The 23882-nt window shown below is 42.1% G+C and overlaps 1 protein-coding gene across 3 annotated transcripts in view; it reads right to left on the bottom strand.

Moving 5' to 3' along the window:
* Arhgap18 (Rho GTPase activating protein 18) overlaps nt 1-23882 on the bottom strand; it is a 209479-nt gene that overhangs the window by 133813 nt on the left and 51784 nt on the right. Inside the window, exon 1 of one of the 3 annotated variants that reach the window (XM_060373718.1) lies at nt 13468-13666. The exons of 1 other annotated variant lie outside the window; for it this stretch is intronic. In XM_060373718.1, the coding sequence (XP_060229701.1) occupies nt 13468-13580 (113 nt within the window). In that variant the 5' untranslated portion in view covers nt 13581-13666. Of the gene's footprint in view, nt 1-13467; nt 13667-23882 lie in introns of those variants that run through there. One more of the 3 variants, XM_060373720.1, reaches the window with a different exon arrangement.

Genomic DNA, 23882 nt, shown 5'->3' with positions numbered 1-23882 from the left:
CAGAACTAGCTTCAAAGATCTGCATGCCTGTCACCTGAGTGTTAAGATTAAAGGAGTGGTCCTTTAAAGCTTAGGTCCACCACATCTGGACCTAAGCTTTTCTTTACCTGAAACTTGCTCTATACTAGGCTGGCCTTGAACTCAGAGATCTGCTTGCCTCTGTCTCCTGAGATTAAAAGGGTCTTTGTATTCTAGCCAGATCACACAGATGTAAAAGGTCTTTGGATGTGATCTCTTGCCAGAGCAGACATGTTCTGAATTAAAATTCCTCTACAAACACAAATCAGGCTTCATTTTCTTTTTGTTGTTTTGTTTTGGGTTTTCTTTCTTTTTAATTTTTTTTTAAGAGAGAGAAAGGGAGTGAGGAATCTGGGAGCAGGTGGGGGAGGAGAAAGAATATGATTAAATATAATAAAAACATAATGTACGAGATTTTCAAATAACAAATTTGAAACATGAAAAATAAATGAAGAAATTATAGTGGAAAGAAAGAATAATAATAGACCCAGTAAAGCAAAAAGAAAAATTTACAGGGCAGCCGTTTAGGTGCATATGGCTGAATGTTCACAGTTTCTGCTGATGACTAAGCATATTCACGTACCCAAAGCACTGTGAGTTCCTGGGACACAAGTGACTCAAACACTGGAGATTAATTTTCCATGACCTCTTGGATGTTTTCATACGTACTATATGATCTCAAAACTGTCATGCGCTACCAAATACTACTCACTGTCCAACAATTCCTCAGTAAATTTCACAGGATGTAAGCAAACAAGGATCTTTGGCAACCTGGCTGCCAGCAGATGGAAGCAGTGACTAATTACGCCATACAGGAAAATAGCTAACATTTTATGAGAACTTCCAATATGGTAGCCTCTCTCCATGCTATTCCTCCATGCTCTGCACTCTGAGCTGGCCTTTGATTTACTTAACTGGCAAATAGCATATAGCCAAACTCGCTCACTTCCAACTGGTTCCTAAAGTCCAGCTGGGAGCTTCTACTTCCGATTTCTTAGGACACTTCTTAGAAAGAAAGCCAGCAAGACTGTAAGACATCTGACAACCTGTGGTATGCTTTTAGGAATAGCTCAGCCCTTTCAGCACGATGCCTCCATATTAGTTACTCCCGCCTCCCACAGCCGTGACAAAATACCTGACAGAGGCAACAAAACAGAAAGATTTATTTTGGGTCAGGTCAGGGAAAGCACAGAAGAGCGCCTCATGGTGGAAACACACCACTCAAATGGCTCTTCCTGTCTCGTTGATCAGGAAGTAGAAAATGAAGGCCAGAACTGGAAGCTGCTTACAACCCTCTGGCTTTCGTGCTGTGGACCCATATCAGAAGGTTTCATAACAGCCAAAGAACAGCCTAAGACAAAGTGTTCAAACACGTTAAGCCTATGGAGGACAACAGTTCACATTCAAGCCCTTACATTTTTAGTGTATAGATTTTACTGAAACGCAAATTTGAGCTCAGCATGCCTTTAACAGTGTCATGTCACTCACAGGCTATGTTATCTGACAGACCTCCGTTGATTCTTTTTGAGACAGGATATCTCCATATAACATAAAGAGGCCGGGAATTTGCTATGCAACTGAGGCTTACCTCAAACCTGTGGCAATCCTCTGCCTCCCAGGTACTGGGCTTAGTGACATCACCATGCTTCTGTCTATTGATTCTTAAGGACAGAACCTTCCTCAAGGAAAATGGGGACTTTGGGGAGCTAAGACTACTTGCTGTTGTTCCAGAAGAGCCATGTTCAGTTCCCAACACCCATACTGGAAGGCTCAAAACTATCTGGAACTCAATCTCCGGGAGACTGAAGGAATCTACACAATATGTGCATCACACACAGACACAGACACACACACACACAGTAAGCATGCACACACAAATGTTGCTCAACCATTTTTATTTAAAAATAAAGCTAAAAAAAATGGAAAGTAAGACATTTCTATAATTACCTAACCACTTCTAAATATAAAACTATCCAACTCCACTACAATACACAGTAATTCAGAATGCTATAATTCAAAACAATTTAATCTAGAAATGTGAGTGTAGCTGTCCCTGTACTCAAGGCTAAAATCATCAATGAAAATGAGTTTTTACAAAAATCAAATGCTATCCACATTCATTTCTACCTTCACCCACAACATTTTTAGCAGATGACAGACAACACTTTTGGCTGTATTATTTGAACAGAGAGAAATAAACAGGTACACTCGGGTAACCCTAGTGAAGCATTAATTATAAAACACGTTAATCAAGTTACGTGTTTCTAGACCACCTATAAATAGCCTGTTCCTTTCAACTTCCTGCAGCCAACTTGGCTTTTCGGAGCCAAACCGAACTTCAGCTACTTGGCCAAAGTTCTTCGAAAAGTCTACACTATATCTGAATCTCTTTGCAATCCTGCTTAAAGCAGGGATGCTTACATTTGCTGTTCTCAAGACCAGTGGTTCTCAACCTATGCACCCCAACCCCTTTGGGGGTGAATACCCTGCACATCAGATGTTTACATTCCAAGTTATGGCACTGGCAAAATTAAATTATAGCTATAAAACAGCAGTGAAATAATTTCGTGGGCAGGGTCACCACAACATGAGGAACTATGTTAGAGGGTCACAGCATTAGGAAGACATAGTTATTGAAGTTATGCCAAGGTCCCTTCAACTTTGAAAAGGCTGTTTTATTATAAAAAAACAAACTAAACACAAAAAGATTTTTAAAACGTTCACTTCTCACTATACAAAAAAAAAAAAAAAAAAAAAAAAAAAAAGCCTGAACGCAAAGAACAGTATACTGTGAACAGTTATCCCCAGGGAGAGCTAGAGATTTATTTTATTTATTTTATTCAGAAAGTTGATTCTTAAATTTGGTGGGAAATTAGAACATGTTTCTTCTAGCAGCAGTGCTACAAATAAGTGTCTTTTTATCTTTGCCTTATAAAAAGCAACGAATTAACAATGAGGCAGAACTGGGTGATTTAAGAATCCAGAGAACGTCAGCATCACACACGATTTCTTTTTCCCTTATGGAAAATGGCTTTTGCATTTTTTAAGTGTCTCCCGGCTCTGACCTTCATCTGTATCACCTTCTCTTCTTCCTCCCAGTTACTTTCCACCATTCCCTCTGAGATGGAAGCAGAGCAGCCTGCTCTCGTGAACATTTTGGAAGCAGGAATTTGCAAAACACAGGAGTGCAGGAACGGGGAGAGACCCGAGAACGAGGCTAGGAGGACACTCTTCAGATCTACAGCCTACTGCACAGCAGAGAGTTGAAGAAAACACACTATGGATCACACAAAGAGAAATAGTAACGGATTCAAGTTTCCACACCTGGAGGTCAGAGGACAGCTTGCATGGATTGGTTCTCTCCTTACATCTTGTGGTCAGGGTCCCAGGAATTTAACTCAGGCCATTAGCAGGGCATCAGTTAGCTTGTCAGTGAGTGACCTTATCCCCTAAACCATCTCTCCAACCAGTGTTTTCAAACTTCTTGCTAGGGCATATCTACAGATATGCCCTTCCTCTGTTCCAGGAAGCATTAAGTATTTACTGTTTATGAGATTAACAGCTGTTCATTGAATATATACTTATATTTAAGGGCAAAAGGAGGAATGTAAAAAAATTTTTTTTTCTTAAGTATAGAAAGTACCCCAAGTACTCAGGTAAGACAATCAATTTTTTTTTTTTTGGAGGCTCATTGACAAACAGCTTTCTTTGCTGACCATAATTGACATCCTAGTTTATTGAAGGTAAGCAATGATTTATACATTACATGCTCCAAAAGCTCATCAAAACAGACATGTAGATTAACTTTTCAATACTGTGAGTCTCTCCTTAAGACGTGTTTTTGTGTATTCCTTATAGCTCTTAAAATGGGTAATTTGACATATTCCAAACAATTTTTAAGATAAAGATGATATCCTATAAACAAAGCAAATGTTAATTTCTGAAACTGTTAAGCAAATTCACCTCAACAGTGCTTCTCAGTACTTTCCCAAGTTAGTTCACTGACAGGCAACAGGCTCTTGCTGCCCTCCATCACCAAGCAAATAAGTTATCCTCTAAGTCAAGCACTGTCCTTAGAAGGTTCCATGTTAATTCAATTAACCCCAGAACAGCTCTTGAATAAAGAGAAAGAAAGAAAGAAAGAAAGAAAGAAAGAAAGAAAGAAAGAAAGAAAGAAAGAAAGAAACTGATGTTCCTAGACTATCAGGAATTTGCCTCTGGCTACAACCCAGAACTTAGACCGTCCCAGCTTTGTGTGCAAAATCTACATCTTTTCCCTCTCACTTATTTTTCCATTCAAGCTTTTAGTAACCACCTATAATGGAATAAGCACTCTATTTAGTAACCAACCCGCCTAAGACAGAAGACACCCACAGACAAGATCCCTGAGACCCAGAACTTACACGAGTATGAGGGCTCTGAAAAAGTGAAAGGTCTGAAGAAGATCTTAGACACAGAAAATGGTTTCCGGTAACTCTCAACTGTATCTTTAAAATTTTCATAATTAACCAAGTAAAGGGATTAAGGATAGTGCTTATACTGAGTTCATCAAGGAGGAAATCTATAAAAGTAGACTGTGTCCTAAACATCTTAGAAAAGATGCCAGAGTCATTCTACAGGAACCTGGTCTATCCACAGGGCCTCCATCTAAAAAGACCCAAAATGACCAAACAGTCCACCGCCTAGGGACTGGCTATGGCCTACTACTAGGGCTCACTGGGTAAAAGAGCTCACTGTGTACACATGAAGATTTGAGTTTGAATTCCAGCACCATGCAAAAAGTTGAGCATAGCCACTCACATGCCTGTAACTCCTACCCACATGCCTTTGATAGAGAAACATAGCTAGGCCTTTTTGGCCACAGATTTAGATCCAAGTTCAGTGAGAGACTCTGTCCCAAAGGAATATGGAAAGGGGGATAAAGCAGGACACCTAAAATCCCCCTTTGGCCTCTATTCTCACACTACCCCGTATACACACTGTGCATTCAGTACATGTTCTCTCTCTCTCTCTCCCTCTCTCTTCCTCTTTTCCTCTCCCTTTCTCGAACACACACACACATAAGCATACACCACTTAGATGCATAAAAATTAAATGAACTAGGCTAATCTAACCCCAATTTTAAACATTTAATAAAAAGATTGGTCAGTTAGCTGTAAGACACAAGATGGTAGAGAGAGGCCCAAGAAGAGCCACCGTGGCCAAGCTGAAATTATTAAATTAGAAAGCCAGCAGGTGAGTCATGGTCTTACAGGCAAGCCTGTCCACTTATGGCACCATGTGACCAGTCACGGAACAGAAGAGATTGAACCCTTTCCCTGTGACCAAGATCCCTGTGTATGATAACCCCACTTCCCTACAGAAACACATTCTTCTCGACCAAAAAGCTGTTCACATACAATGGCAAGACAGGAGGTTTGCCACTCTTTCTACACAGATCGTTTGGTGGACCTTGTATTTGAAGGGCTCCAGATGTCTGAAGTGACCAGACAGGTTTGTTCCTGTTTCCTTCTATAATAAATAAATACCTGGCCAGTTCAAAGTGACAAAATGTGGCATTGAAAAGAATGTGTCTCCAGAAGGAGACAGACATGCTTTCTGCTCCTCCTGCCTGAACTCACTCCAGACACTTTGATGCATTTCCTCTCCTCTAATAATGAGCTTCTTATGCTCCATCTCCTCTTACTGGAAGAAAAGGCTCAGGACCAATCAAACAAAACAAACTGCCCACCTCTAAGTGTTTGTTTGACGTGAAAGGGTTGGATCTGGAGAGTAAACATCCGATGGAGAAATTCAAGTGAAGATTTCCATCACACCATCTTAGCACACCTTCCTCCTCGCAACCAAGTAGAGCAAGACCTGTCAGCCTGACTTTCCGCAGTGCTGAGCACACACAGTAACACCCCGAGGACGGCAGGGAGAGCTTTCTAGGGACCCCGAAGCGGAGCTGAGTAAAGAAGTCGAGAGAAGGCAGCACATATAACGGGACCTCATTCATTCAAGAGGAGGAAGTGCAGAAAAAGAACTTGGTAGCCTTGGCCTCTACTGTGTTAGGGGTTTGTCCTAACATGTGAGACTGATATCGACAGCTGACAAGAAAGTGAGACCTAAAATTACAGGATCATTCGTCCTGGTGTTTTCATTGACTATTAAAAGTGACATAAGTCCAACTGCCATGCATCCGATCCTCAAGCTAAGCAAGCAATTGTTGAGTCCATTTTGCGTCAACACTTAAAACAGACAGTAATAGAACTTGACATGAGTGAATAAAATAATGAGGGCTGGTGAGTTGGCTCAGCGTGTGAGAGCCATGCCACCAACCTTGCAGAGCTGAGCTTGATCCCAGGAATCCATGTGGTAAAAGGAGAGAACCAACTCCAGCAAGTTGTCTCTGGCCTCCATACTTAGGACGGAGCACACACAGCCTGTCCCCAATGCACATACATGTATACATACATACATAGCACACTGAATAACTCAGCGCAAAAAGTAAAATCACTTTAAAAGAAAAGAACAGTGATAAACCTGCCAATGAGGGCAAGCCCCCCTGAGAGGACTCAAGAGAGGACAGTCTTTCTGCAGCAAAAGAATGGAGCAGCATGAATGAAAAACAAGGGGTGTTTCATCAGGAGGTTGGGGTGCAGTGTGTGATCACTTGTACTCATATTTGAAAACCATAAACTAGTAACAAGTTCTATGAAGATAACTTCAAATGATTCCAGCTACTTCCACAGACACACACACCCACACACACCACAATCACAGTTTAAAGATGTGGACAATGAGGAGACAAAGTTTCACTGCCTAAGTGAAGGCAAGATCTGTCCAGTCGCCGGTGTGTGTATCTCAACAATTCAAGAGGAAATTACGGGTAGGGATTCGGCCCTACAGAACAAAGACATTATTTAAAAAGCAAAAAAAAAAAAAAAAGTCTTTATGTCATTGAAAACAATCAACCACATGAACCGTACAAAGGCATTTCCTCACTAATTTGTACAAAAGTGGAATCAGGAAATACTCTTTAACTAGCAATATAAAAACATTTAACAAACAGCCCTTTCACAAAATAAACTTTCAGATAATACACAAATTCAGAAGAATTTTCTGATGGCAGTTCATAGCACTTTGAAATGGCATGGGGAGTCAAATAAAAATGATGGCCTAGCAAATCGCTCAACCTGGCTGTCAATGAAAGTATGCTGGACTTTGTGTTACTAGCATACAACATGAGAATTTTTCCTGTGCTGCAAATCTGTCTAAACAATTGTCGAGCTATATTTTAGGTAATTGGACTGGAGAATTCGATACTACGATGGAGCAGCTGAGAGTGGCCATTGTCACAGTAAATTCTACCAGAGTGGACGCAAGACTAGCCACAGGATTATCAACATGGATTGCTGCAGCCATGAATCATCTGAAGGAATGGGCGGGCATGGGAGCGTTAGCAGGCCTTCTGGTGTTGGTCTCCTTGGTTTGCCTGTGGTATATATGCAAGATTAGAGTCTCACAACAGTGTGATGCATCCATGATCATTCAGACCTTTACAGCCATTGAAGCAGGACATTCTCCCCAAGCAGGGTTGGATACCATAAAAAGCTAAAATGATACGCTCAGGATGCGAGGCTAAGCACTGCACTCAGGGTCAGCCGCTTTCAACCCAGAGAAGAGCATGTCTGATTGCATGCAGGTTGATGCCCCAGGTCCCGCCTCTGAGAAAAAGGTATCGGACGGGTCTGATGCTCTTTGGGTGGATGACACCTAAATGAACATCGGTACAAAGTCCCAATTTATTTCTAATATCAGAGATCAGACCTCTACTCTTGCCTGATGAGTCTAAAACAAAAAGGGGGAACTGTAGAGAGCTGCGGAATGCTATGCCTTAAAGATGGAGCTGGTTTCCGCCTTCCACCTTCCCGATGGTGAGTGCTTTCTGTCATGAACAATTCCACATTTGGCTAAGGCTGAGGATCTGGCTTGCTTCCATGTATGTGGACCTATCTGCATTGCCCACGTGGCACGCCTGGGTTGGCTACCCAGAGGCTATTTAAGCTGTGGGCTGGCTTTCCCCAGGGTCCGAGGATTGTTCAAGGTTCCTGAATAAACTGCATTGAAAAAAAAAAAATGATGGCCTAGACTGCATGTTTAGCTCGGTGGTGGAGCGCTTGCCTGGCAGGCACAGGTCCCTGAATTCAACACCCAGCGCCCTGAGAGACAGACAAAATGCCAACCTCATCGAGAAAAGCAAGCATGCCTAAAAAGACTTAATTCTTATGTTCAAAAGACTGGTTTGTAGAGCTTCCCTACACAACCTCATGCAGGAAGTTTCCACATCTAAAGCAGCGACATCCCTATTCTTGTAAGAGTTTAGACCAAAATCCATGCAACAACCTTTATTCACATTTGCTCATACATCAGGCATCAGGAAATGCTGCAGGCTTTATCTGCAAGAGTGCATGACCCACTCCCTCCATTCCTACAATGACTAAGATCTTATTTAGCCTAGGCCACTGTCACCTTCCCCTCGTAGTGTGGCTGTTACTGCTACAGTTTATATAACCAACCTCTATAACTGTTTAAAATTGAAGCCTTCTCTGTCTCTTCTCTGCTCAAAACCTTCTCCCTTCATGTCACCCTGTCTTTTAGAAAGTATAATCAAAAAGCCCTAAAGTCCCACACAGCCATCATTTGTCCTCTACTTCCTTCTCCCCAGCCCTGTAGCCATGCAGGTCTCTCTGCTCCTCGGTTATCTGCTGCAGGGCTTCCTCTAGGCCTACTTGCATTCTAACCTCTCTGCTCTAACAGCCCTTGCTCTCAGATACCTGCAGCCTTTGGCGGATAGCAGCTCAGGGTCGATTTTCCACCTCAAGAACCTCTCCCTACCCCAACACATACTTTTCAATAAGTCTTGAATATAAAATGTCTTCAGTGAGCTCATGTGTTGAAATCCTGGTCCCACCTGGTGGCACTATTTGGGAGAGGGTTGATGAAGTACTTCAGGAAGTAAGGCCTAACTGGAAGAAATAAGCCACTTGAGGTGTGTTTTCGCAGCCAGGCTCCTATCAACCCATGGCTGCCTCCTCTACCGTACACTCTGCTGCCAGGCTGCCTACTATTGACTCTCCCTACATCAATAGGGCCCTTGGGCTAAAGCCTCTAACTGGAAGTAGAGGAAGATGCTTGCTCTCTTGCTTTTCTCAGGTACTTGTCACAGTGAGGAAAGGCAACAAAAACCGTCACATTCTCCATTAATCACCAGCACAGGGACAATTGCCTGATTGTCAGTGACACCCAGACAGTATTTGGAGTCACTGAGAATCGCTCACTGAGAGTCACTAGCTAGCCTTTTCAAACAAAGCAACGGGGAGACTGGAACATGTTTAGGGCTGAAATACAGTTATGAAAGTGCCAGCGCTTTTGGCTTGGCATCGCTGCTGGGCAAAGTTCCTCAAGGTGGAGGAGGGAAGTATGAAGACATGGGTAGGGGGAGTCTTGTTGCCAAAAACGGTCCTACCCACATTCCATCGGTGTTTATGGGCCGCAGTGCCCAACGCCCATGTGCAGCTGTCCCCAGTCCATCTCAAAAACTGCTGTGGGGGAAAAGGCATTTCCGCGGTCTTTCAGACTTCAAAAGACTTCAATTTTATACTGTTCTTCACCTTCCAATGTCCTTTTTCTTTTACTTGGGATAGGGAGAAAGGGAGTGAGGGATGGGGATCTTAGAGATTAAACTCAAATTTGTTATAAAGCTGAAGATGACTTTGAAGTCCTCATCCTCATGGTTCCTCTTGTATGCTGAAATTGTAGGTACATGCCAGCACACCCAGTTTCCCATAAATCATTTTATTATTCATTCATTCACTCACTCATTTATTCTTTCATTCATTTGGTTGTGATGAAGGTTCTTTTTGTTTGAGACACAAAAAACCCAGGTTGACCTTGAACTTTCTAGAGACAGACAGACAAGGCTAGGCTTGAATTTCTGGGTCCTCCTTCACTCCCAAGTGCTGGGATTACAGATATGTGGCAAAACACCCAGCCTCCAACATCATTCTTAACAAAGCATGGTGATCTTCTTTTTCGTAATCCCTTGATAAAATGAGATTCCGGAGCATGATGTTAAATGGAGGAAGAATGTTCTACATGGCATAAAGTGTTAGGGAAAGCAGCAAACTGATTGAAGTGGACACTGCTCTGTGGTCTTTGCGTGGATTACAGGACCTTCCATCCCAGGGAGAAAAGGACTATTGAGAAGGCCAACTTATAGGCAGAGAATTGATGAAGGCTCTGTGGTATACACTGATGATGGCTAGGGGAGTCAGTGCGTGACTCCAGCCATCTTGGTCTTCAAGCTTTGGGCTTTAAGTTTCTGTAAACCCTTATCTAAAGAAAAGCATGTGTGTTCAAGCAAGACACTACAGATCCAATTCTCCAACCTATTTTAAACTACTAAATTGTTTTCAAAGGCGTTAGAATCTTCAATAAGACAGAAAATATCGCTTGACATTAATATTAAAAGAGCAAAACCAAAAACATATAAAGCAATCATAGCAGCCCCCCCTCCCTTAAAATGATGCTAAAGTCAAGAGAACAGTAATATAGTTTCTGTTGAGAAATTGCTTTTCCTAAAGCAAATACTGAGATGCCTGCCTGGAAAACAAGTAAGTAAATAAAGTCTTGTAAATATAGCTGTCCATAAAAAGTGGTTTCTCCTTTGGAAACATTTGTATACAGTCAGCCAGAACACTAATATTAACACGTTCTTTCAAGTCCCAGTAGCTTGAGGAAAAAAAACATTGCAAAAAAAAAAAAAAAATATATATATATATATATAAACAGGATTCTACAACTGGGAGGCCCCAACCAGGAGTAGGAGGAATTCTTCAATCTGGAATATGGGCATGCATTCTGAGAAATAGATATGATGGAATACAAGGAATTCTAGGGCATCAAACTACTTACAAAAATATTAATTTCTCACCATCCTGGGTTTTTATGAGACCAGCAGTAAAGAAGAATTTAGCAAAAGAAAACTAAAAAAAAAAAAAAAAAAAAAAATCAAACATTTTCTGTAAACATCTAAAATCATAAATATAACATTTTGCATTTTTCTAACTGCATTACATATATAATAAATATATTAACTCACATGCATGAATTAATAATAATGAACCATTTGTTTGAATAAATAGCTCATTGATGTACTATTACTTAGAATAAATGCAGTCTTTTGATAAGCAAGGTCAAAATTTTGAGCTACCTCCAGCTACTTTTAAATAGATATGAGGGCATGCAGGATCTAATTTGGCCTCTTTACAGGAGTTTTACTTTGGCTTTATGTACAAAATGGGCATCAAGGATCACTGAAATCTTTAGAGTACCGTCCTAATGCTTCAACTACCAGCTAACCAGCCCACCCACAGCCAACATCCTATACACTGCTAACCATTATCCCCAGGTCATTACTGAACCTCTCTCTCCCACCCCTCAAATCTGTCCTCATTCCAGGAAGCCTAGCTCCATGCCAACTAACTCCAATATCTTAACCCACTCAAGGTTAAACAAGGTACCTCTCAAAGTCAACATTCTGCTTAACTGGTAAGTTACCCCAAGCTTAGGGTAAGAACTAGTGATGACTACTCTCTCCTCCCTTCTTCCTGCCTCAAAGCAGCTTCCACCTTTTCCCCACCCCCTCAGCATCTGTACCTACATATACCCACTAAAAACCAACTCCCAGACCAGGGCAGGGAGCAGTATGGCAGCCAGCAGAAAGGTCTTTCGGAGAGCATCTAGAGATGCAGTCCAACACAAAACACATATTGCACGGCCTAGTGCTCACCCTACCCCTCTCCCAACTGTGGTCCTGCTTCTGCAATAGCTGAAAGCAATCCAATCCTAGTTTATTTGTCCAACCACTCTAAACCACCCATAACAAGCTAGAGAACTGGAAACAACAGGAAGGAATGTCTGCAGTCACATGCAAAAGTTCCCAGCAAGAAACTTTGCTACAACTGAAGGAATTTCTGAGATCTGAGTCTAAACAATGGGATCAAGGTTTGGACCCCAAGTCCCAGTGGTTTTAGTCAGGCTCACACCCAAGACTCAAGACTACACTCCAGCCGTCTGGCCCACCCAAGCCTGAAGTCGGTGGCAGCTGCAGAACACGGGGGGTGGGGGGGTGGGGGGGGGCTTTGCTTGCTCAGTTCTGGATTGCTTGACTGCCATGAGGAAGCCAAGCTAGGGCAGCTGCCGGTTTGCTGTGGCTGCTGACAGACGAGTATTCTGCTGTGGTGCAGAAGCATGGATGGAGACCATCCCTACTTCTCAAAGAAAACAGAAAGCAAAATGGTAACACATGTAGCCGCCAAAGCAGCGGTTTCCCTTTGAACTTTGGAAATGAGTTCATTCAACGGCCTGGATACAATGAGCAACGTGTGAGAAACAAATTTCTTCAGCCAAGATCTCAAGAATATTACGGCCTTTCCTTTCATTTTTCTCACGCCCCCATGTTTGGGGATTTGAAAACCCAATGAAAGAAGGCATTCTTTCAGTGTAGGGCACGGGCCTTAGGTCACCCAAGGAACAATGAAGTTTTCATTATCACTTTTAGCATCAAGATGAAATTGGACTTACTGATAACTATTTTTTTTTTTTTTTTTTTGCAATCTTTCAGGCCAATATTTGCAATTTCTATCTAAGACTGGAGATTAAAAGTTTCAGCTAGGGAGAAGGTCATTAAGGAGAGAAAGGAAGAGGTAGGGGAAACACCAACCTTGAAAAACAGAACAAAGTACACAGACAGGCAGAGGCAGAAGAGGACTCGGAGGCTCAACGGTGGAGAAAACATTTGCCCTGTCGGCCTATAAAGTGATTTAACATTAACCATGCTCCTTCTACGAGCACAGAGTACTGCCTGCTGACAGAAACTCCCTTTTGAAATCCCAAGGGTGTAGGGAGGGGTGTGTTGGGCTGTGGGAGTAATTTACACACACTGAAGAATGTGACCAGCACTGCCACAGGCCAGTGTCTTGGGCATTCTGCCTAAGAGGTCTGCTTTCAGCGAGGGGCGGAGGGTGCCACTCTCAAAACAGCTAGTACAGTGACCAGCCTCCCTGCTTTTTGGCAGGCTTTCCCAGCTCACAGTTCCAGCGGAGTTTTGAGCCCGTTCAAGAATTCCACCTCACAGGGACCGTTTCCGATAGTCATTTGATCAGTCAGCATTTGCACATGCACCTGCTATGCAACTGGTCTGAGAGCCAAATCCCCCATCCTCCACCGGTAACCAGAGGGGCTCCTGCACACAGGGGTGAAGGCGATGCAAAGATCAAGCCAAGCCTCTATGCTGCAGCGTGAGGTCAGGCTTCAAGTGCAGAGGTGATTCTCTTCCCTCGTGACAACTTCCCTGTCACTTTGTTCCTGGGGCAGGTAGGGGATTTTCGTTAGTTTCCTTACCTGGAGGTGGCTTCGTCGCCTCCCTTCGCAGGTCTCTCCCCAACGACCTGGTCCTTGCCGCTGGGGTGGTAAGCAGTTAGCACAACTCCGGGCGAACTCTCGAGCCAGCTCATGGTGACAGAAGGGGCATAATTCTGGCAGCCTGACACAGAAGGGAATGAAGTTCCTGTGTCGCCTTGGCAACTTGCTCATTAGCAAGGGCCAGCCCCTCTCCTGTCCCGGCCAGCGATTCACAGGGAGAGGGGCGTGGCCTCTCCAGCTGGGTTTCCTGGCCCAGTAGTTACGGCTGTGTGACTCACAGCTTTGTTTAAACCCGGCAATCCCAGGCGGCGGCCTCAGTTAAGGGGACCCCGGGTGTGTGGGGGTGGTCCCAGCCCACAGCTCACCCATCGCTCACTACAAGCCTAGTGAGCTAGGAAACCAAACAGTGGGTAAGAGCAGGGCCTTTTCCCCTTCCCCATTCCAGTTTCCATCTGATAATTTCTGCTACTTCATGTAACTCGAGTAAGGCAGTCCTTAACCCCTTCAGGCATCCACCACGGCAAAACCAAGGAGCCTAGTCAAACACACAGTGCCATCTGGCCCACCAGAAAGGCTTTGCTTTCTGCATTAAAAATACTGCGTTATCGTGTGCCCTGCAATGTCAAACATACCTCTTGTTTTATCAAAACACTCTTTAGGAGAAATAAATACATGTCTACCTAGTGGCCTGTTAAAAGGTATTGCTCAAAATTAAAGAAGTCCCAACATTTGCTGAGAACCTGTTACTTTCTAGTTGTGTGTGCAGGATGGGGGGGGTGCCCAGGAGCACTTTAGCCTACATGCTCATATACACACACACAAACTATGAATATTATAAGAAAACGTATAGCCAAGGAACAGGGGAAATAACTTGACCAAAATAAGTTAGTAAGCGCCAAGTTATTATACATTCGCCTAGTCTTGTTTGGACGATGAAAAAGCAAACGCAAACATAATTTTTAAAAAATAATTTTCTGCGTTTTCTATTCTAAAAAACAAATTTAAAACAAGAATTTCTGCTCTTTGGTATATGTAGCAATCTGAGTTGAAACATTTTTGCTTTATATTTTATTATATACATACACACATATATGTATGTCTATGTATATTTATATATGTATATATGCGTGTATATATATATACACGTATATGTATGTGTGTGTATGATAAAAATCTCACTAAGTAGCCCTGACTGGCCTGAAACTTTCTGTGTAAACCAGGCTGGCCTCAAATTCACAGATTTTCTTGCTTCTACCTTCCAAGTGCAGTTCATGCCATCACACCTTGATTTTATTGTTGTTATTATTATTGTTGTTGGGGGTGGTTATTTGTAGGTATGTTTGAATGTCTGGTTCAAGTGTTTGCCACAAGTGTTCTGGTGCCCCAGAGGCTAGAGGAGAATGTTCCATTCCTCGGAGATGCCACAAGGAAGTTGTAAGTTTCCCAACATGGGTGCTGGGAACCAAACTAAGGTCACCTGAAAAAATGGTATACGCTCTTAACTACTGAACCATCTTTCTAGCCCTGCTTTTTGCCTTATCTACTGAACCATCTTTCTAGCCCTGCTTTTTGCCTTGAACTTGCTATCTAGTTGAGAACACAATTAAGTTTGGGATTCTTTTGCCAGGCATACACCAGCAGCCTGCCAGCTGCCCCATGCCTGCCAGTATGTGTTTGTGGGCTTGTGGAGATGGACCCAGAACTTCACACATGTAAGGCAAGGAAGCTACCAAAGGATCTGAATTCCAAGTCACAAACTGAAATTCCTGGTTAACTTTGTGATCGCTTTTGGTTAACCTTGCTGGGCATGATGGTACATACCTGTAATCCCAGCACTCAGGGAGGCAGAGGCTGAGCTCTCTTTGAGTTTGAGGCCAGCCTGGTCTACAAAGTGAATCTAGGACAGCCAAGGCTACATAGAGAAACCCTGTTTCAAAAAAATAATAATAAAACCCAAAATTTATTTATTTATTTATTATTATTGTTGTTGTTTTATTTTCTGGATGCCTTTGATTTTGCCATTCCATATACATATGATTTGTATTTCTTTCATTATTTAAAACTGAGAGATAAGTTATTTATATTTAAAATACCTATTGTCAGCTGGGTGTGGTGCCACACACCTTTAATCCCAGTACTGGCAGGCAGAGGCAGGTGGATCTCTGAGTTCAAGGTCAGCCTGGTCTACAGAGCTTCCAGGGCAACACAGAGAAACCCTGTCTCAAACAAACAAACAAACAAACAAAACTATGTCCACTGGCTAAGTGTGATGAAACATCAGGATCAAAAGCAACTAGGGGAGGAAAGGGTTTATTTGGATGGCATATCATAAATTACAGTCTACAGATGGAAGCCAACGAGGGGATGCGAACAGGGCAGTAACCTTGGGCAGAAGCTGATGCAGAGGTCTTGGAAGGGTGCTGCTTAATGACTTGTTCCTCGCAGCTTACTCAGCTTGATTTCTCATATAACGCAAGACCACAGCCCAGGGATGGCACCACCCACAATAGGCTGGGCCCTCTCTGATCAATAATTTAAAAAATGCCCTATAGGTTTGCCTGCAGAACTCCTGGAGGCAATTTCTCAGTAGAAGTTCTCTGCTCTCACAGATAATTGTAACGTGCTTCAACTGGACATAAAACGGGCCAGTCTGTCCATGTTTTTTAAAAAAATTATATTTATTTTATGAATGTGGGTTATTTGATACATATTGTGTTCACAAATATGTCTGGCATATCTGTGTGCCTAGTGCCTGTGAAGGCCAGAAGAGGACATATAGGATCTCCTGGAACAGGAGTCCTAGACAGCTGTAAACCCCATGTGGATGCTGGAATTTGAACCAGGGTCCTCTAGAGGAGCGGTCAGTGCCTTTAACTGTGGAGCCATCATCATGGCCCTTTCAAAGTATGCACATTTTTCAAAAATGTCTTTTTGTTCATGCCACAGAGAACTCAAACACAAATGTTCCTTTAAAGGGACCCTTTTATATATTTCTGCCTCTCTTTCCACAACCAGTTACTCAATATTTCCACCTTGTCCTCCTTACGGGCTCTTTCTGCTGCCCTCTCCTCTCTGTCCTTCTTGCCTCAAGCTGGGACTTGGAATTAGCTGTTAGATCCACTCTTTTTGTTTGCTTGTTTTTCAATACAGGGTTTCTCTGTGTAGCCCTGGCTGTCCTGGAACAGACTCTGTAGTCCCTGCTGGCTTCAAACTCAGAGGTCTGCCTGCCTATGCACACTGAGTGCTGGCATTAAAGGCCTGTGCCACCATGGGCTCCTTAGCCCATTCTTGTCACCTCCTTTAAACTCTTCTGCCCGCCTGTTGTTACTGGATCTATTCCAGCACTACGTACATGTATCACTACTTACAAACCTTCACCAAGTCCCTAGTACCCAAAGAGACAGTTCCATGGTCCACTGTCATTCTCACTTCCTGCCCCAAATGAGGCTCTCACCTCACCTACATATCCTTCTCCCCTCAGGTCACACTCTCTTCCTTTTCCTTCCCTTCGCATCTGACCTCTCATCCCTATCCCCCCTCCCACCCTTGCATCCCAGGTCTCTAAATAAATGCTAAACAGGAGGAAGTATGTGACTCTGAAGGTGCCTTCAGTTTCAATCTTGAGTGAGAACTGGTCAGACAAGTGGCTCCCAAGCACATACCAGTACTGCTGAACTGTTCACCACAGTCCAGGTAAAATTAAAAAAAAAAAAATACAGGAAGGAACAGCCAGAGGGAAAGTAGATGAGAGCTTACACTTCCTTCTTGGACGTGACGTTGTATGGAAAAATGGTGACGGGTCCCTCCACCCCACCACCTTGTATAAAGGTGACTGCTTTTCAGTGCTTTGGCTTGTGGAGACTCTTGTATTTCTTGCCTCTTCTCTGCTTCACTCCTTCCTTCTCTTCTCTTCCCTGGGCCTTCTTCATATCTTCTTCGTTTCTCTCCTAGTCTCCCTCCTTCCTTTACTGAATGAATCTCAAGTCTCTGGGTATCACATAGAAAACACTACCAACTCTCATGAGTCAATTGATAATGACAGTATTTGTCCACTAGAAACCAAAACAGTAATTAAGCCATATCCTTACCTAATTATAGTATCTTCACTGATTTAATGAATTAATCATAATGTTCAGGTTAAAATGTAGCTATTTCACAAGTTCAAATAGCATGTGGGTTCAGGCAGAAAATTAACTGTGATACAAATTGAATCCCATAATATTATATATAAATTTCAAAGCCTCCTCATTACACATAAATTTCTCAAGATCCTCTTTATTTCTTCCCTGTATGTTCTGTTGTTACTAGTCTGAAGATATGGCTGCCAGAGGCAGATACACAGCTAGTAGGACTGGTATACACAGCTTCAGACTCAAGTGCGTTAAAAATAGTTTCAGAATTTTACTATGTCATCATGGAAGGAAGCCTAATCACCAACATGGACCTATGAGAGGCTGTTCATATTTCATAACCTAAATTCTACCAACATTCATAGTACATTTTTTGCTTCTCTACCAGCATTCTTGCATGGATCCTCTTTATGAAAAAAAAATACAGTTAACACACACTTTTGATGTCCTCTCATCCATTTCAGACATTGCATGTCCTAGAAAAATGTTAATATGCAAGCCTCTGAGCTCATGCCAAACACTTCCTGTATGAGTCATCTTAGAAAGCAATTAAAAACATCAAGACAGTTTAAACATGCATTTCATTCATCCTCTTCAAATGCTGTATACTGGATGTCACAGGGAAGGGGAAGAGAGCTGTAATTTATGCACTCAAATAAATTGTTAAAAATAGGTTGGCAGTAGTACCGCAGTGTTTGACAATTTGACAACCATGCTCTGAAATCATTTGAAAAATTCCGAACTTCAGTGCTACTAGTATGGAAGAGTTTACTAACTGTTCATATTCCAACAAAAGCTCCTAGTTAGTAATAAAAAATGACTCTGGGAAGAAACCAAAGTTGCAGTGGAATCAACATGTTTATTAATATTTTTCCTTCCCATCACTCTACATCAGTAAGTGAAGGAGATACCAGTGAGGGAGAATGACCTGCTTTTATAAGGTGATATAAAATACAAAGCCATATGAAAAATGATCTTTCAAATGGCAATACTAAACCCAACTTATACTTATGTGTTGTAACAAGAACTTGAGTAGATTAATCAGTTGTGAACCTCTTTTTTTAACCTAAGTGATAAAACTGGGGCTTACAGAAGTGCTGACTAAGAAGAAGGGAGTGCTCCCTGCTGCTTTTCTGATGTTTCACTTGGCCTTTGCCACCAGTCATTCTTGAAAGCTTTCCTTCTGGTCAGTTCTGTGCAGGGAAGCTGCAGCTAAAAACATTGAAATGGACTTCCTGAGAAATGACACTTGTTACTAATTCTATCTGGGTCAAAGAGGGCTGAGCCTTTGCCTCTATCTGGAAAGCTTCAAATATTTCTACCTCATTATCAAAGTTATTTTAACTGTTCCTCCAGGGGAAAATATGTATGAGTCACACCCAAAATGATACGCAACTGTTAAGGCTGGAGGCTAATTTAGGGCTGCTAGCAAACATTTCAGGGAGGGGCAGCCTTCTTACAGTTGAGAAGTTTATTGCTAACAAATAATATTTGCTAATATTTGTGAACTACTTCTTTCTTAGACCTGATAATTTCCTTTGACTCATACAAGAACCGTAACAGATATATTAGAATTCCACCTACCCAAGACTCAATGAAAAAAGGCATCTCCCAGCATGTCGGTAGAAGAAGAAGGACATTTGAGCAAGTGTGTGTGTGTGATTGTTGAGTGTGAGCACTTAGGTGCTGTGAATGCTACAGCTGTGTCTGTCCTGACACCCTTTCACTTATGAAAAGAGCCCTGCCGACAATTAGCAGGGAGAAGAGCCTTGCACAAAGCTACCATGTTCAAGCAAACAGAATAAATTTGATGCATTGGGGATTTACATTCTAGCCAGTATACACATGTATTTTCTGGTACTTCGAAATGGTTTCTTATGTCCAAACAGCAGGATTGGATGGCATTCTAAGAGACAGTCTTTTTAAAAAGTGTTCTGCCCATAGAAAGGAAACAGAAATACACTGCTCATTCTGAACATCCTTTCATTCTTTTTGAAAAAAAAAAAAAAAAAAAAAAAAAAATCTCCCAGTGGCAGATTAAGCTTGTAACCCCATAGGCATACAAGATTTGTTAAGCATTGGGCCTTGGAAAGAGCTTTGGAAGAGCCTAACTGGTCAAGGTCACAGGGCCCCATGAGGAATCTACTTGTCTTGGTGAAACTAGACATCCCCTAACAAAACAAATTGCATGACTTTCCATTGGTTTTCTTCTTCCTCATTATTCAGTATTGTGAGAGTTATGCTATGAACACAACTGAAGACTATGAACGAAGAACATTCTCAGGATACACATACTAGAAAAGTTGAGGCTTGCTTATGCATAGAAAACACAGTTTGGAAAATCTAAAGTACCTGCAGATACGCTTAAATCCAAAAGCCTGAGCTCGAGATGGATGCCAAAGGCTCCAAGGTTGCGTCTACCTGCTGTGAAGTCTGGGTTTCCTTGTAGACAGAGATGCGGGGGTTGGGGGAAAGGTAGATCAAGAGTGCTGAGAAAAAATTCAGGAAGTCGCCTAGATCAGAAAAGCAGAAAGAAACAGCAAGATGACTCCGCAGGTAAAGGCAGGGACCTCACAGGGTAGGAGAAAACCTGCAAGCTGCCCTCTCATCTAGTCACCAAGACCGTCCGAACTTTCCCCCTCCCGAAAAAGTCAAAATAAACAAAAACAAAAAGAAAAGGGTTGGGTTGAGTTGAGCCTAGGAGGAAAATGTAAGTGAAAACTATTTTCTACTAAGACAAACAAGCAAACAATCAAAAAGAAGCCAAAGAGATGTGAAACCTTTCCAAATGAAGTTAGTTCCAACATTCCAGAGTGACAGCCAGAATAATCACACTGTTTTCTTGACCAGAATACTTAATCCTGCACAAATTTGTGCCACTAAAAGGAATTTGTTGTGTGAGATTTATGGGAAGCACAGAGTAAGAAACATCTTCAAAACTGGAGATGTAACCACTTCCCTGGAGCAATAGCTCAGTGGTTGCCCAGAGCACAAGAACCAAGTTCAATTCCCAGCACCCATATGGGAAAGGGCATAGCTGTCTGTCACTCTGGCTGGAGCCTCTGGCTTCTTTAGGCACCTATCCTCACATGAGCATACCCACATACACACACACACACACACTAATTTAAACATAATTAAAAAAAAATAAAGATAGCAAACTTGTGGCGTTGTTTTATAAAATCAGCAGCCTTGTCAACCAAGATTGGCAACTGGAGCTCTAAATGACTGAATTATGCATGAAGCCCAGGATTCATAGGCTATAATTTCACACTGCTCTGAGTGACAACAAGCCTATCTGTGTCTCTGAGAACCCTTCTGCGGGTCTGTGCTGCTTAAGAGAAATGATCTGACTTCCCCCTGGTGCCTAGGTAGGCCTGTCTTTATTTACATCGGCCTATCTTGGTAAGACAGAGCTGGTCATGTGAGTCTTCTACCACTCACACAGAACTCTGAGAATCCGGGTCTGCAGAGCTTGCTGCTACCAAAATGAAAGTAAAATTTATTCATAAGTTAAAATCAAGCCTTATAGTGTGTGTTTGTGTGTCTCTGTGTGGGTGTGAATACACAGTCATCAGAAACAATTGTTAATTGCTTTTTAAATATGGCCCATACTTTTAAGTCCTGGAAGAAAATGTGATAGTCTGGAAAGACTTTCATTTCCCACGAATGTAATTGAGGTTGTCTCATCTGTCAATACCAACCAGAATCACAGAGAGAAAAAATTCTATTTCTAAAATATTTTGGTATAATTTGTTTTACGGAATTTATGTCTTTGTATCATTGACTGTATATTCTTTCTCTGTGAAAGAATTTTCAGGAAAACTACTTAATTACAACATTTGGAATACAATTAATTCAAGAGTGTCCAATGTTTCACGTGGCAACAAACATTGTTATCCACAAAAAGTCTCTTCTATTTTCGCTTTCTCTTTCCCCCTCTCTTCCCCCCCTCCCCCAAGCTCATAGCATTTTAAGCCACTTAACAATTTTGTGTTGGACTTCATTCGTGGTTATTCCGGGGTGGGTAGCCCGAGGCCTGGTTGGACACACATGGGCCATTGGCCTGCTTTTGAAGTGGGATTGCTAAATTTCCACATAGTCTCACAGTGTGGCCAGAAGCACTATTCTTTAGACTTGGTGCTAAAAAGGATTTCCCCCAAATGCCCAGCTCTCAGTCTAAGGGAGACATGGCTCCTTAAATGTCCTTGTACCTAAACAGCTTGTGCTCCTGAAATAGCCTCTAAAGATACCTAGAAAAGTATTTTCCATCATTCTCTTTACTTTAATAATTTGCTGACCTCTCATCCTTACTGGGAACACAGCTATAATCAAGAGGACCTAAGCCTAGTGAAATTTTAAAGAGAGACTTGAAATTACAGGGTTGAGGCTATCCAAAAGTTATCTATGTCCAGTCTAAGCTGCTCTGTTTTTAGAAGCAGCTTTGGGGGAAGGGGAGCTAGAGCAGAGCAAACAGTTATGGAGCCAGAGCTGAGAGACCAGGGAACCTCTACCGCCTGGTACCAATTCCTTCCAGAGTACAGTCGAAAGAATCCACTGTAAGAATTTATGGCAGCCTTAATGAATTCATTTGCAAACACTTGTTTATTAATCTTGTGTGTGACAGGGAGGGCACATATCACAGAGGACAACTTCTGCCAGATGGCTTCCAGGCACCTGACACTGGTCACTGGGCTTGGCCGCAAGTTCCCTTACTTGCAAAGCCATCTCTGCTAGCCCAACCAATCACTTATAAGTAGCCTTGGTCTTCAAACTCCTATGTCACACCCTAGCTCCTAGGGAAAAACAACGCTAAGGTTTCTAGGTTGTCTGTAATTCAAATAGCAAGAATAAAAGGCAAATTCTACTACAAAGTAAATCTTTTTTTTCCATCAGCCTGTTTTCCTAGGACTTTTAATCACCATAGTTTCCTATAAACATATGTATATATATTATATATAAATGTATATATTATATTCCTTTCTCAACAAAAACCTACACTATAATATTAAATACAGCACATTCGTACAGGTACAATTCTTTGTTGTTATTATTTTTGTTTTTGTTTCTCAAGACAAGGTTTCTCCGGGTAGCCTTGGACTCACTTTGTAGACCAGGCTGGCCTCGAACTTACAGTGATTCGCCTGCCTCTGACTCCCCAAGTGCTGGGATTTTAGGTGCGTGCCACTGTGCCCTGTTTACAGGTTAAGAATTAATAAGCAGCAGTAAACATAATAAAACCTCATGTGGTCATCATCTTCCAAGCATATGGCAATACCTTTCATGCGCATATGAGTCCAGAATGTAGTGGCCGTTCATACCACTCAGCTTCCATCACAACAGGACTAAGGAGGGAAGCAGGAAGCCTTGGGGCAATGAAGTATTCACACAGGCACATGCTTCAGCAGAGTGAGTTTTCAAAAGTCTTTCCAGAAGGCAAATACAACCTTCCAAGTCTTTTACACTGTGATGTTCTGAGAAATATGTGTCTTTCTAAGTTATCAAGGATGTGAATCAACACAGTACAGTCACATGTTTGGTCAAAATAAAAGATGAGTCATATTCTAGAATCCTCCCTACTGTAAGTCTGCCGAGCTCAAGAGCAATATTTGTCTTAACCTTGCAAAGATTATCAAAACAAAGCTGTGGTGAGTGAAATTAATACATTGCCCAGAATGAACACACACACACACACACACACACACACACACACACACACACTGAAGCAACCCAAACAGGGCAGTTTCATTTCTGTGGAGGCAGACTGCCTCTGCCTTATTCCACACAGCTTATTGGGGTGTGTTTCACAGGGATATCAAAAGATAAGTCAGCGGCATCACAGTCAAACATTTTCTTTCAAAGGCCTTTTCAAAGATTGCAGGCCAGAGCAAAAATTCTACCACCTCAAATGTGAATGAGAAGCACAGAATAAAGAGATCTGAGAGTTCCTCACTATCTACCATCAAGCCCTGCCCACCAACAGTGGCTTCTGTGGAGCATGTTGAGGAAATGAGCAATGTTTTATCTTAATAATAATAATAATAGTAATAAAAATTCATTCATGTCAGCCCATGTCTCCATTAAAACCACAGGCTGGCTCATCTTCCTCAGGCATGAGCTGGCTTCTAAAGAACCCTTCGGGGAAGCTGATGAGTCAGGAACCCCTCAGCTCTGACATTTTTTTTCAGTGAAGGTGGACAAAGGTATAACTACTTATAATATTGAGAAGAGAAAAAAAACCAACAACGTAGATTTCAATACTAA

Source organism: Meriones unguiculatus, chromosome 20 (assembly GCF_030254825.1).
Source record: "Meriones unguiculatus strain TT.TT164.6M chromosome 20, Bangor_MerUng_6.1, whole genome shotgun sequence".
Taxonomy (NCBI): Eukaryota; Metazoa; Chordata; class Mammalia; order Rodentia; family Muridae; genus Meriones; species Meriones unguiculatus.
Note: the sequence above shows the minus strand (reverse complement) of the source record. Positions and strands in the feature narration are given on the sequence as shown.